The 12,043-nt window shown below is 39.8% G+C and overlaps 1 protein-coding gene across 5 annotated transcripts in view; it reads right to left on the bottom strand.

Moving 5' to 3' along the window:
* MBTPS1 (membrane bound transcription factor peptidase, site 1) overlaps positions 1–12,043 on the bottom strand; it is a 29,879-nt gene that overhangs the window by 6,339 nt on the left and 11,497 nt on the right. For all 5 annotated transcript variants that reach the window (XM_067302638.1, XM_067302637.1, XM_067302639.1 and 2 more), the window contains 8 exons: positions 11,792–11,953; positions 11,030–11,174; positions 9,712–9,900; positions 8,948–9,120; positions 7,919–8,034; positions 4,265–4,421; positions 3,276–3,400; positions 2,083–2,160 (listed from right to left, as the gene is read on the bottom strand). In XM_067302638.1, the coding sequence (XP_067158739.1) occupies positions 2,083–2,160; positions 3,276–3,400; positions 4,265–4,421; positions 7,919–8,034; positions 8,948–9,120; positions 9,712–9,900; positions 11,030–11,174; positions 11,792–11,953 (1,145 nt within the window). The remainder of the gene's footprint in view (positions 1–2,082; positions 2,161–3,275; positions 3,401–4,264; positions 4,422–7,918; positions 8,035–8,947; positions 9,121–9,711; positions 9,901–11,029; positions 11,175–11,791; positions 11,954–12,043) is intronic.

Genomic DNA, 12,043 nt, shown 5'->3' on the forward strand with positions numbered 1-12,043 from the left:
AGTAACTAAAGAACTGGCCACCACAATGCATATTGCTTTTCACCAACCTGTTTTGCTGCTGTGCTTAACTGTTCCTACAAGAAAATCTACCGTGGAACTAAACAAAGGAATACAGCCATTCCATGAAATACATCATCTGTCTCTGTAGGCAGCAGCTGTAGGACCAAGACTTTGACTGAACTCGTTTAAAGCAGCAGTTCAGGGGAAGCCCACCTTAAAGTCTGGTTGGTTTGCATCTCTCTGCAACTCTGCAGTTACCTAGTTTCCCTTGCACTTCACTTGTTCAACTTCCCGTTTAGGAACAAAGAAAAGTATTGTTTAGTAAGGATACCTGTGCCAAAAAAAGAAATGCACATACATTTCCCTGTATTTTTTTCTTCTCTTTAACCCTTGGCAAATTTCACTCCCTGCTCGCCCCAGCTGCTCTTTACATTAGCAAAGAGAACCGTACTTCATTAGATCCAGGCCTGCTGTGGTTCAGATATCTGCTTCTCAGCCTTTTCTGAAACACTTGCACCGACACTGTAAAGAGCAATTTTTGAAAGCGTATCATTTAAAAGCCTGCCTCCAAAAGCACTGTAAGTACACAAATAATAAACTGGCAACTTAAAGATATGTTTGCAAGATATCTCCAATTATAATTAAGATAATCTGTGAACAGAAAAGATGAAAAAAGAAAGTATGGGAAAGTATCCCAGCACGAAAGGGTATGCGCAGGAAAACTGAGGAGACACTTGGATATAAATCTGCTGTTCCTATCACAAAATCTACCCAATTGTTTCATCTCTCATCAACTGAAAGCTGCCATAGAGAGCAAGAGGGAAAATGCCGCAGTTCACGAAGGAACTAAAACAAAGTCTGCAGAAAGTCATTTTTAGGTTAAAGGTTTTCCTGCCTGTAACACTCACTTCAGAACCCAGAATAAGAATGCAGACTTCAAATGCTAGGTATTTACAGTCTCCTTTGCTTTTAGACATTGCCTTTAGATAGGAGAAGCAAAGCATAGAGCTGTTTTGCTTCATGAATTGAAATGAAAGAATTTCAACAAAGAAAGCAGGTCTGGCAGGCTACTCGTCAAAGTGACACTCCCTCCGTTTAGCAATGAAATACCCAAATCCTCAACAGAAGGCATTCCAGGGACATCGTCTATCCTCCAAAAGGCTCACATGGATGAGCTCCTTACTGTTGGAGAATGTTTCTCCATCAGGTAATCACATGTCTCTACTGCACACCGTAAGTCACCCCAAACCACAGTGAACTTCCTAACCTTCTCTGACGGCAGCTGAGGCATCTCAGAAGCTCTACATGCACTTCTGCTCGCTTGCTCGAACCCTCCCATATGCACAAATCAGATGCACAATCTGGTAACAGTTCCAGTCATTTGGTCCTACAGAGCACTTCCTAAAGGCTCATAAAAAAATCCCACTTTTTTAAATGGCCTGCTCCTGTTACAGTTCTGCATCACCACCTCACAGATTAAATACTATGATAAAACTGAAGAGAATGGATAAACATGGAGAATAGAACATTACTCAGGCCTGAGCACACAAGCACTCTGCATGCCTAAAAACGTTTCCCTTATGTCAGTCTAGTAAGCAACACTGTCTACCAAATTTTTCCTTACCTATGTACTTACATCATCACAGCTACTAAAACACTCATATCATTTGCATTTGGCAATGACTAGATTAATTCTACATATGGATATAGTTCAGTATTACTCAAAATTTATGAGAAATACGGACAAGTAACACAATGAATTACAACACAATTCCTCTCCGCGCCAGAAGATAAGCATTTGATACACACACGCACGTGCAGATGGGTTTACATACAGCAAACACAATAACAGACTGCATATATAGACTTGCATATTACTGTACTACATAAAAAATGTATACAGTATCACATTATAGCTGCCTGTTAGTTATCCAGCTACAGGTTCTAGGCAAATTGAAAAAATACCTACCCTTTCAATGCATTTTTCTCCCCACGTTTTACACCTTTAGAGTTTGTAAATTTGCTTGTGCAGTGACAAAGAAGTTCTATTTAAGATACAGAAAAAGAAAAGGAATCGCGTACCTTGATCCTTAAAAGTCTGTGCAATTACAATGCCATCTTCTGGAAACTTTGCAATACTGCATCCTGATGCATAATTCACTGAAAAACATCACAAAATTGTAATTTACAGACTAGAAGTGACACTTTCTCCCTTCCTACCATAATTCAGTGAGCTGTGAAAACAAGCACAGAAAAAAAAAAAAACATTCCTAGGAATATTTCTCTGATCTGGCATATTTTGACCAAGATCACAACATGATCAATACATAAATTCATGGGCAGGGCATTTCTAAGCACAGCTTTCACAGGTTCAGCTTTTACATACTGCTTTCAAACCTCTCCATTTAGGACACTGACATTATCTTTTTTCAACTGAAAAGCTTAATTGCCCTACTGTTACCCTAAAACCAAGATTTAAAATGTGGTGAGAAATTTAATATTTCACACTAACAGTCATTACATATACTACAGAGAACCTGTCCACCTCAACCAGCACTGGAGAGCGTTACAGAGCCCTCAGTGCTGGTGTCTTCGCCTTAGGAATATATGTTCCAAATTCAACTGGTCAGAAAACAGTGATTTGGAAATGAAGCATCAAAACATCAAGTAGCTTGATCAGCTTAAAAAGAAAGACTGGCTAGACCCAGAAGGCCTGAAAATGATTCCAGCTTCTGAAGTCTAAGTAGAAAGTCTGAATTTGAAACCAGTGAAACATACTCATTTCAGGCTATTTCCAAGGGACAATTCAAAAGATCGCAAGAACAGGACTTTACGAAGCATCTCAGGATTTTGTGATACATGTCTAGACTGATCAGTTCCAAAGAAGGACTCCCCATCAATTTTTTCCTCCCAAATTTCAAAGTTCCAATTAATTGCAAAAGTTACTGCAGAATTAAAACCAGGACCAAACCAAAGGCTCCATCACAGCAATTAACATTTATAGTACAGGCAAACAGAGAAACACCCAACAATACCCTTCAAAGTATCATCACCTGGAATGCAGTTATAAGCTCAGGACATTCATTACAGGGTCTGAAAAATTATCAGATAGCTACGAAGGTAGTAATCATCTAAGCATGCTTAAGAGACTCTTTTCACATAATTTTGGAGTGGTTCCCTTGAATCTCACTCAGAAAACCTGACTCTTGCAGAAAACTGTTTTCCACAGAATTCACTGTTCATAGTCTGTGTAGACACTGAGTTCTAATACTCACTTTCATGACTCGCCATGGTAAAATCACCTTCATACAGCCCATCGCTAAAGGCCATATTCCAGACAGAAAGCAGATCGTTAAGAGCTGGTATATTAGCACCTCCAGTATCAGGCATCCACCACTGTCTGTAAAAATTATAGTATAACACAGTTTGTTAGTATATAGAAAGCTCCTCGAGTCTGTATTATGGAAGATCAGGTATTTCCCTACATGCAGACTTTTTCAAAGTCACTTAAATAATGAACCATATCTCAAAACCGCCTTTAACTCTAGGGGCACGTAAGCAACTGTCTCACTTTGGTACCCACATTATTTAGCACAAGTTAAGTAATATTAATGATGGAGAGCTCTCAGCGCATTCCAGTTCCATGAAAAATTCTAATGTGCCAGAAAGAAATCCTGACTTAGGTTCTTTGTTTGGCAATGAGGCAACAATGATGGTCCTGTCACTTGCTTCTCATTTCTCTAACAACAGCAAATATTACCCACTTGCAAAACGTAAAACGGACCTTTCTATCTTAACAGTAATACAAAACAGACTGATAATTATAATTATAGGGTCCTTTATCACCTATAGTGATACTAGTGTATTTTCCCTTTACACAATATACTGGGATAATTTAATACTGGGTGCAGAGGCTGGCAATACTGTTTGCAACCCAAATTTTCTTCCCAGTCTCCTCCCCAGAAGTGAAAAAGCATCAATTTTCTTTATTTGTCAGTCTCTGATTTCTTACTACTTCTTATTCTAAATCTTTTTCTGGGCTTTAAAAGAAGATTACATTTACAAAAGTGGGCCTTCACGACCATGATAAAATGGGTAGCTATTCTATTTAAGCTGTCGATAAGGTCTATTTTGGTCCTGAGGTACTCCTTTTCTTAGAGATAGCATGAGAAATGTTGCAAGTGCTAAAATAAACTACATCACATGTGGATTTTTTTTCATTTTTTTTATGACATTTCATTTCCCACAGAACCTACACAATTACCTTGTGTTTTCATCATAAAACTTGACTTTTCTCATCACTGATGTATTGTACCAGTCACTGAACACTATAAGTGAAAGGCCGTTATCAACGTCCCTTCTCAGCTTGGTGATCTCTTCCGGAAAATACTCTTCCTCACTGTCCACCATCAATAAAGTCCCTGTGTGCAAAAGCAAAAACAGAGTTCTCCAAGCTGTAACTGCGATGTTATCACTATTCACACAACCAATGCAGAAAGGCAACGCAAGCACACATTTTGCACAGTATCTTGTCCACGTGCCCTGCCCTGCAGCTCACCTAAAGAAATCACTTTTAAGTATGGGGAATATAAGGTAGTTCAGTTTACAAATATATCCAATCATTAGTTTGTCAGCACAGTACGCCTTTCGAATCTTACTTATGACTGGTGCTCATCTGGTCCCATGAACCATTAATGTCCACTAACGTCTGCAGTATATTTTCCAGCGTGGTTTCATCTGAATGCTCTACAAACGGAGCCAAACTGGCACAAGAGGACAATCAGATTTGTTGCAAAAGCACACCCTGTGATCCAAACTAAAACGCTAATGTAAACGCACCCTAAGCTTTTTCACCGCTCCGGTTCTAAACAGTACTGCGCTCACTACTGCAGTCTTACAGCCAGGTAGACAACAGTTATTCTGAAACTTGATTTGATTCAGAGCTTGAAAACTACAGTTGCATTTTGGTAGATCTGGCTACAGTGGCATTGCTACATTCATAGAGCTCTCTCCTGCTCCTGTGAACAAGCAAGAACAATCTTCTCTGCTCGACCGAAAAACTTAACCAGAAAGATATACTTCTAATCCCTGAAAAGATCTTTATGCTTTTTGATTGCTTGTAGATATCACGCCATTTTGCTTCTTCACTCTCTGGTTGCCCAGAGAGGCGGTGGAATCTCCATCCTCAGATACTCAGACGTTGACTGGATGAAGCCCTGAGCAACCCAATCAAGTGCTGAAGCTGGCCCTGCATCTAGTGGTCCCTTGCAACCCAGACGATTCTATGAGCCTAGACAGTCTGTGTTCAGAACACCTTCTCGTAAAGATCCTGTTGAAACCAGGTTAATGACCTGGATGATGGGACAGAGTGTGCACTCAGCAAGCTTGCAGATGATACAACACTGGGAGGAGCAATTGATAAACCAGATGGTCAAGCTGCCACCTGGGGGGCCCTGACAGGCTGGAAAAATAGGCCAACAGGAACCTCCTGAAGTTCATCAAAGTCCTCCCCTGGGGAGGAATAACCCCATGCACCAGTTCAGGCTGGGGGCCAACTGGCTCAAAGCAGATCTGCAGAAAAAGTCCGGGGCCTCCAGATGGACAAGTTGAACTCGAGCCAGCAGTGCACCCTTGTGGCAAAGGCGGCCAACAGCCTCCTGCGCTGCATTAGGAAAAATGTTGCCAGAAGGTCGAGGGAGGCAATCCTTCCCTTCTGCTCAGCAGTGACGAGACCACATCTGGAGTGCTGTGTCCAGCTCTGGGCTCCCCAGGACAAGAAATACATGAACATACTGGAGCAAGTCCAACAAGAAGCCAGAAAGATGATTAAGGGACTGGAGCATCTGTCATATGAGGAGAGGCTGAGAGTGCTGAACTGTTTAGCCTGGAGAAGTAAGAGCTTGGGGAGGGGGGGAAATAGAAGCTGGATCTTATCAATGTGTATAGCATACATATCAATGTTTAGGGTGTAAAGAAGACAGAGACAGATTCTTCTTCTGCCCACTGACTGGACAAGGGGCAATGGGCACAAATTGAAATACAGGAAATTCTGTTTAGACATAAGAAAAAACTTTTTGACTTTAAGGGTGATTGAACACTGAACACTGAACAGGTTGCCCAGAGAGGTTGTGGAGTCTCCATCCTTGGAGATACTCAAAACCTGACTGGACACGGACCTGAGCAACCTGCTCTAGTTGACGCTGCTTTGTGCAGGGGGTTGGACTAGACAATCTCCAACTGTCCCTTCCAGTCTCCATTATTCTGTGATTGTACATAAAAATTACCTACAGTCTAAAGAAAAAACATTAACCAGTCTTGTGTTTAGAAGCCTATTTTAGTCATACCTTCATTTCATTTACCAAGTTAATTCCACTTGCACATTTCTGTTCTTTTCCATTCTTAGTGCCTTGTCCTTATCTTACCCTTCCTCCCAACACAGATTTTGCAGCCACAGAGAGCACTCACCTCCCATCTCAGCCTATTTTGGCAATCTAAAAGCCAAATTCTTCTAATTTCTTTTCTCAAGTCAGTTTCTCCATTCCCCTAAGGAGAAATGTGAGCTGTAGCTGACAGATCTGTGCATGCAAAGCAGATCTGCCCTTGCAGAATAAGCTAAGCAAACCACCTGTTAAATTTGACTATACAAAAGTGAGATCACTTTTTGTCCCACAAGATATAAATCACAGAACATTGCAATCAGTCTGTCCTCCCTCACTTCTCTTCACTGAGAAAATTCTGGAAGCCCAACAAACTACTAATCAAATCAGGCAGAGTGTAGGCCTGGGCTTATACCACCATCAACACAGCTGCTGCACAGGAAACACCTGGGAGCTGCTGGAGTAACCATATGAGGACTGCTGGGAGAGCAAAAAAACCCAAGTGTAGCCAATGCTCTTTTCTTCTCTACTTAGTCCAATGTACACCGACCATCCTCTAAACTTCTTTTTGGGGTACTACGTAGGAAAGAACTGGTTCAGCCTTTCCACCCATTCCCCCAACAGGACAATGAATCAAAAGGAAAGATGGGAGAGAGAAGTCCCTTAACGCTGCTCCCTGTCAACAGCAAATCTCGCAGTGAGAAACTAATTTTATCTCCACCTCCCCTTTTTTTTTTAACAGCTAACATTTCTGTCTCCCATTGCATATCCACTGAACTCAAAAAGCAGTGGTGAGATATTTGCTGATGAACTATGAAAAACAGAAGATTACCACTGACAGCATCTCCAGAACCAGGAAATTATCAGGAGAATTCACCCTCACATTACAGTCCACTGAAAAACATCCCAAGCCAAAAGAAAAGCGAGTCTTGCTGGAGCATGTCAGGGTCAACTAGAAGGGCATACCACAGCAGAAAATAACCTGGACAGCTTGGTCTGCCCCTTGCCTGGCAGATCTATCGCATCTCCTGCCTGACGAACACACAAGAAACAAGCCACACATTGCTTCACTACTGCACGTTTTAATGGAATGCTTTCCCCGCTTTCTAATCTATCCACAAAAATCTATTTTTTAGAATGCCACTGCTAAGGAAAAAAAAAGCAGAATGGACATTTAATTTTAGTCTACAATTCATCTATGCTTCATTTTGACTATGCCAAAATCTTTTGGCAAATACAGTTCTGCCTCTGTGGGACTGGATACAGAGGGGCTTTTAACTGAGGAGTTTTTCCTTCTCTTTTTTCAAGATAAGGATACAGAACCAGACCAAGTTTACTAGACTCCCAAGCAAGAAAGCTTCTGCATTGACACTTCACGCACTTAAATATAAGCAAATAATTAATAAATCTGCACCCTTATAATACTTTTCTACTATCATGAGAATTGTTTTTCAAGCCTCCACAACATTTTTAGTCTTCCTAAAATTGCCTGATTTTTGTAAGAAGTTAATTGTATGTAGAACAAGGCAATTTATGCTTACCATACTGACTTGCATCGAAACACGTAAACGGTGAACCAAGAACCTCAACAAAGTATCCCATGCTTCTTAGGTGCTGGTACATGTCCCTGAAGTTTGTGTGGATATGGTCACCATTCCTTAAGAAAAGAAAAAAAAAACCACATTGAAGACATGCGGAACTGATTTAAATCCTCTAATACATTACTTGCTGTTTTCCCTTCTAGAAGTTCCATTTTTTCAAATGGTAACCTATAGTTTTCCATGCACAATCTCCTCTGCAAGATTCTTCACTAATTATACTGATTCTGAGTACTTAGCTTAGTTTAGTTTACAGAGAACTATACCAGCAAAACTAGAGGTTAAGTACAGCCCTTTTGAAGCACAAATCTATTTGTCTGCACCACATCCCAGAGCCAGTAAGTTATACAGAAGAAGCACACAGGACCACCGGAAACCCAGCAGAGAAGTACCTGGCCACTCGCTTCACCTGCATGCTGCAAGCAGCTTTCCAAAAGTGTACAACTTGGACGCTGACCTAATTAATCCTCTCTTACACACTGTTGCACACTTCTTAAGCATATTTTTCCTATCCGTCTATGAAAGACAGACTTTTGCTGCTTAGCCAAGCCTCTCCCTACTTCAAAGAGCGTCTCTCTACAGACAAGAAATCTCTTCTTTAGGGTTCAGCCTTTCAAATCTCTCTCATTTTTTTGATAAGAGAATGCCAAAACAGCTAATAAAGTGGCCTCCATGGCAGAAAGTAGGGCAGAAAAGAAAAATGCTGAACTTTAAAAGCAAAACAAAAATCTCAGTGTCTTAAATCTGTATTTAAAAATGTTTCATTTCACGTGAATAAAAAAGCTTGCTGAATAAAAAAACCCTTCACAATAAAAAACGTGTATGGGCCAAGGACTTCTCATGGATTTATTAGAAGAGGTAATTCCATGCTGCACTGAAAAAGGACAGGGTGTTCTGGCATTCAATAAAGTTATCCCACATCCTTAACATACAATCAAGAAATACTGATTTAATAGAACCTGAGATAAATACCAATCTAATGGATCATTCTTCATCCTCAAATTATCCCTGGGGAAGTATCCTGGTGGATAACGGAGATTATGATACTGATCCCAAAGGACTCGCTTACTGCGAGGTGGAGTAGGAATAATCTTCACTTTTATTGGAAGCTTCACCGTTGAAGTCTGCTCTGCACCATTCTTAGACTGAAGAACAGAACAAACTACAGTGAAATCCTTTTTCCCCACAAGAACATTCACCATTTAATTGTGGATCATAACAGGCCAAGAAAATAAGGTATGAAATCTTCCTTTTGTCATTAGTACCAACTATGGAGACCAGGAGAGGACTCTGGCTTAAATCACCATACCATTTTTCCCCTGCACTCAACAGTTTATATCTATGCTCAAAATTTAAAATACTTAAAACGTTTTAGAACTATGACTTGGTTTAAGCATTCAAACCCTTAAAACGTTCTCTGGAACAATAAGCACAGTTCTAGAAGAAAGAAAAATATTTAAATAAGCTCTATTTCAAAACACGTTACTTAGAATTCAGAATAAATGAAATTATGAAGTCGGTCTCACAGACAGATTTTTGAATTCCAAAGCATACTCAATTCACAGATTAATCCTGCTGTCAACTATAAAGATTATTATTTATACTCTCCAGTTTCTTGACCCAAATCTAATCTATACTTAAAATGGCAGGACTATAGCAACCTCTTAAAAAGATATATTTGTATATCATGAAGTGACTTTAATAAAACACAGAAAATCAAAATGCATTGAACTTACTTCATTTTCCGCAGGGGATGATACTGTGATCATAACATGACCTTGAGCAATGCCTTCCCAAGATGCTGCTTTCTTTGCTACAGAGATAGAAATTGCTAAGTATCCAGACCAAGGCCATAACACAGGGGAATAGGAGAAAGCCACTTCAATATTATCCCCGTTTTGTGGGAGATAGGGCTGCCAGTCTGGCTGTGAAATGAAGAATGAGGAATGTTGGTAAAACAGTATTTGCAATCACTGATTTTTGCATGTAGCCCTCCTCCTCCCTCCACAGAAACAATCCCCCTAAACTTCTCTGAAGATTATACCAAATCGCAAAATGTCAACAAAGCTTAAAAGCGAGGTGTTGTACCAGTGAAACAACCTAATCATGACAGCCTTAATGATCTGGACTATAGGCTTTTCAGTGGCAGAACTCTCTAAGAGGTGAGTGAACAGTATATTGCATAAATGGGCCTAACTTATTATTCTGTGGTCCTGCACAAAAATTTATTGGAAGGAACACTAAGTTTCTTTTCAGCAACAAAAAGGACCGTTGCTGTTCCAGACTCATGCAAATTACACCAGTTGTGTCTGAGCGTTATCATCAGCTACTGATGTCAGAAAAGAGCTTCAATAGCTTTCAGAGCAAGCTTATATCTATAATAGATTTCAGAATTCACACTGCCATGTTGAACTTCAGCTCATTTACATGGGCTAGAGTTTTGGAACCGGTGCCTTATTTAACCTGTAGTTATCTAACTTGCAGTTTAACTTTTGTTGTAATAATTTCCAGATCTGTTCTACACGTAAACTTGCTTAAAGCTTAATTAAAAAAAAAATTAGAATCCTCCTAAGGCAACCAGTGTGTTCAGCAATACTGGAGTAAAGAACATATTTTGCTGCAGGCCTTGATAAGTCAACACATTCAGGTCATTTTGACCCGTGTAAAAGGTATGTTTTATAATGTCACAATTCTTTACAGAGAGTGCCCATGTTCCAGACCAAATGGATGGAGAAAGTCTATACTTTGTTCCAGAAGACCTTAAATACAACCAGAGAATACAAGAAATCTCTAAGTACTTGTTAATCCAAACTATTTTACAAAGACAAAACAATACATGCACCTGAAACCAGTCAGTGCATTGCTGGAAAACATGTGTAGACAGTTCACAGTGACAAATCTTATTAGTCCAAGTGTGTCCTTCAAAATTAAACATTTTGTATCTCCTTCTCTCACCAATTAAGAAAGCTTGTTATATTAAATTTATGGCTAGAATAGTCTTCTGGGAAGCATTTAGCAACATTAATAGTCAAGACTTGGAACAATGTGTCTTACCTTGTCTACAATTCTCCCAGTGACTCCCATACCATTAAGGATAGTAACATTAACAATGGTTGGCATCCCTCCATAATATATGGGCTGAGAACAATAGGGCCACATGTAGGGACATTCCGTCAAGTCAATATAGCTTGGACTCAAACTACAGCAGGATGGAGGAGGGCGGGATGGGGAGATGTATTAAAAAAAAACAGTGAATAAAACAAGTACATGTCACCATACGTAACTGATCTATGAAAAAGTTACAGATTAAATATGCTAGCCATAGCTACTCTATCAAGCTCTTAAATTGCTTCCCTAATCTGCACAAGAATCTTCTTCTCTTCCCCCCCAGCTTTTTTTTGTAAATTTAAGCTGTGTTGAAAAGATTTACTCTAGTTTCATAAAGCAAAAGCAACTATTCAGCATAATAAGAATGCTCTTATTCTGGAAAGCTAAAATTTATCTACTCCTCCAATTTGGTCCATATTGCATTATTCAAAACATCTGAGAGTTTAAACTGAACCTAGAAGAGAAAGTAAACTTAGGTCTCAAAGGCTCTTCAAAACCCTTTACTGCTAACTTGGGCAGAAAATACCAGGACTTTTCATCGATTTTCCTATCAAAATTCACATTTCAGGATTACATAAGATCTCTGCAAGGTCTCTTCATTGCATAAACACAGATTGCTCAACTAAGTTACACTCATAGCACCTGCTCTCTGAAAAGAAATACTGCACATCATAGTGTATTACTTATTAATTAAGGATTAAAATTAACCTGGCTTGTGGTTTATAGCTGTTGAGGATCTGATAAGCTCTCAGAAGATCCAACTTGCCATGTCCTTGTTCAAACATGTTGACTCCAGGAAGTCTACGTGCTGACGCAATAAGTGCCTGCTTCATACTTGCTGGATTCACCGTTTCACGCTTCTGAACTGTGCTGAAGTGGGAAACAGTAGATCACCTTAGGTGGCCTCTAATCTTGTTTCTAGCTAGTCCTGTTTTCCATTCTGCCTTAAACAGTCTAATC

The sequence above is a fragment of the Apteryx mantelli genome, chromosome 10 (genome assembly GCF_036417845.1).
Source record: "Apteryx mantelli isolate bAptMan1 chromosome 10, bAptMan1.hap1, whole genome shotgun sequence".
Classification (NCBI taxonomy): domain Eukaryota; kingdom Metazoa; phylum Chordata; class Aves; order Apterygiformes; family Apterygidae; genus Apteryx; species Apteryx mantelli.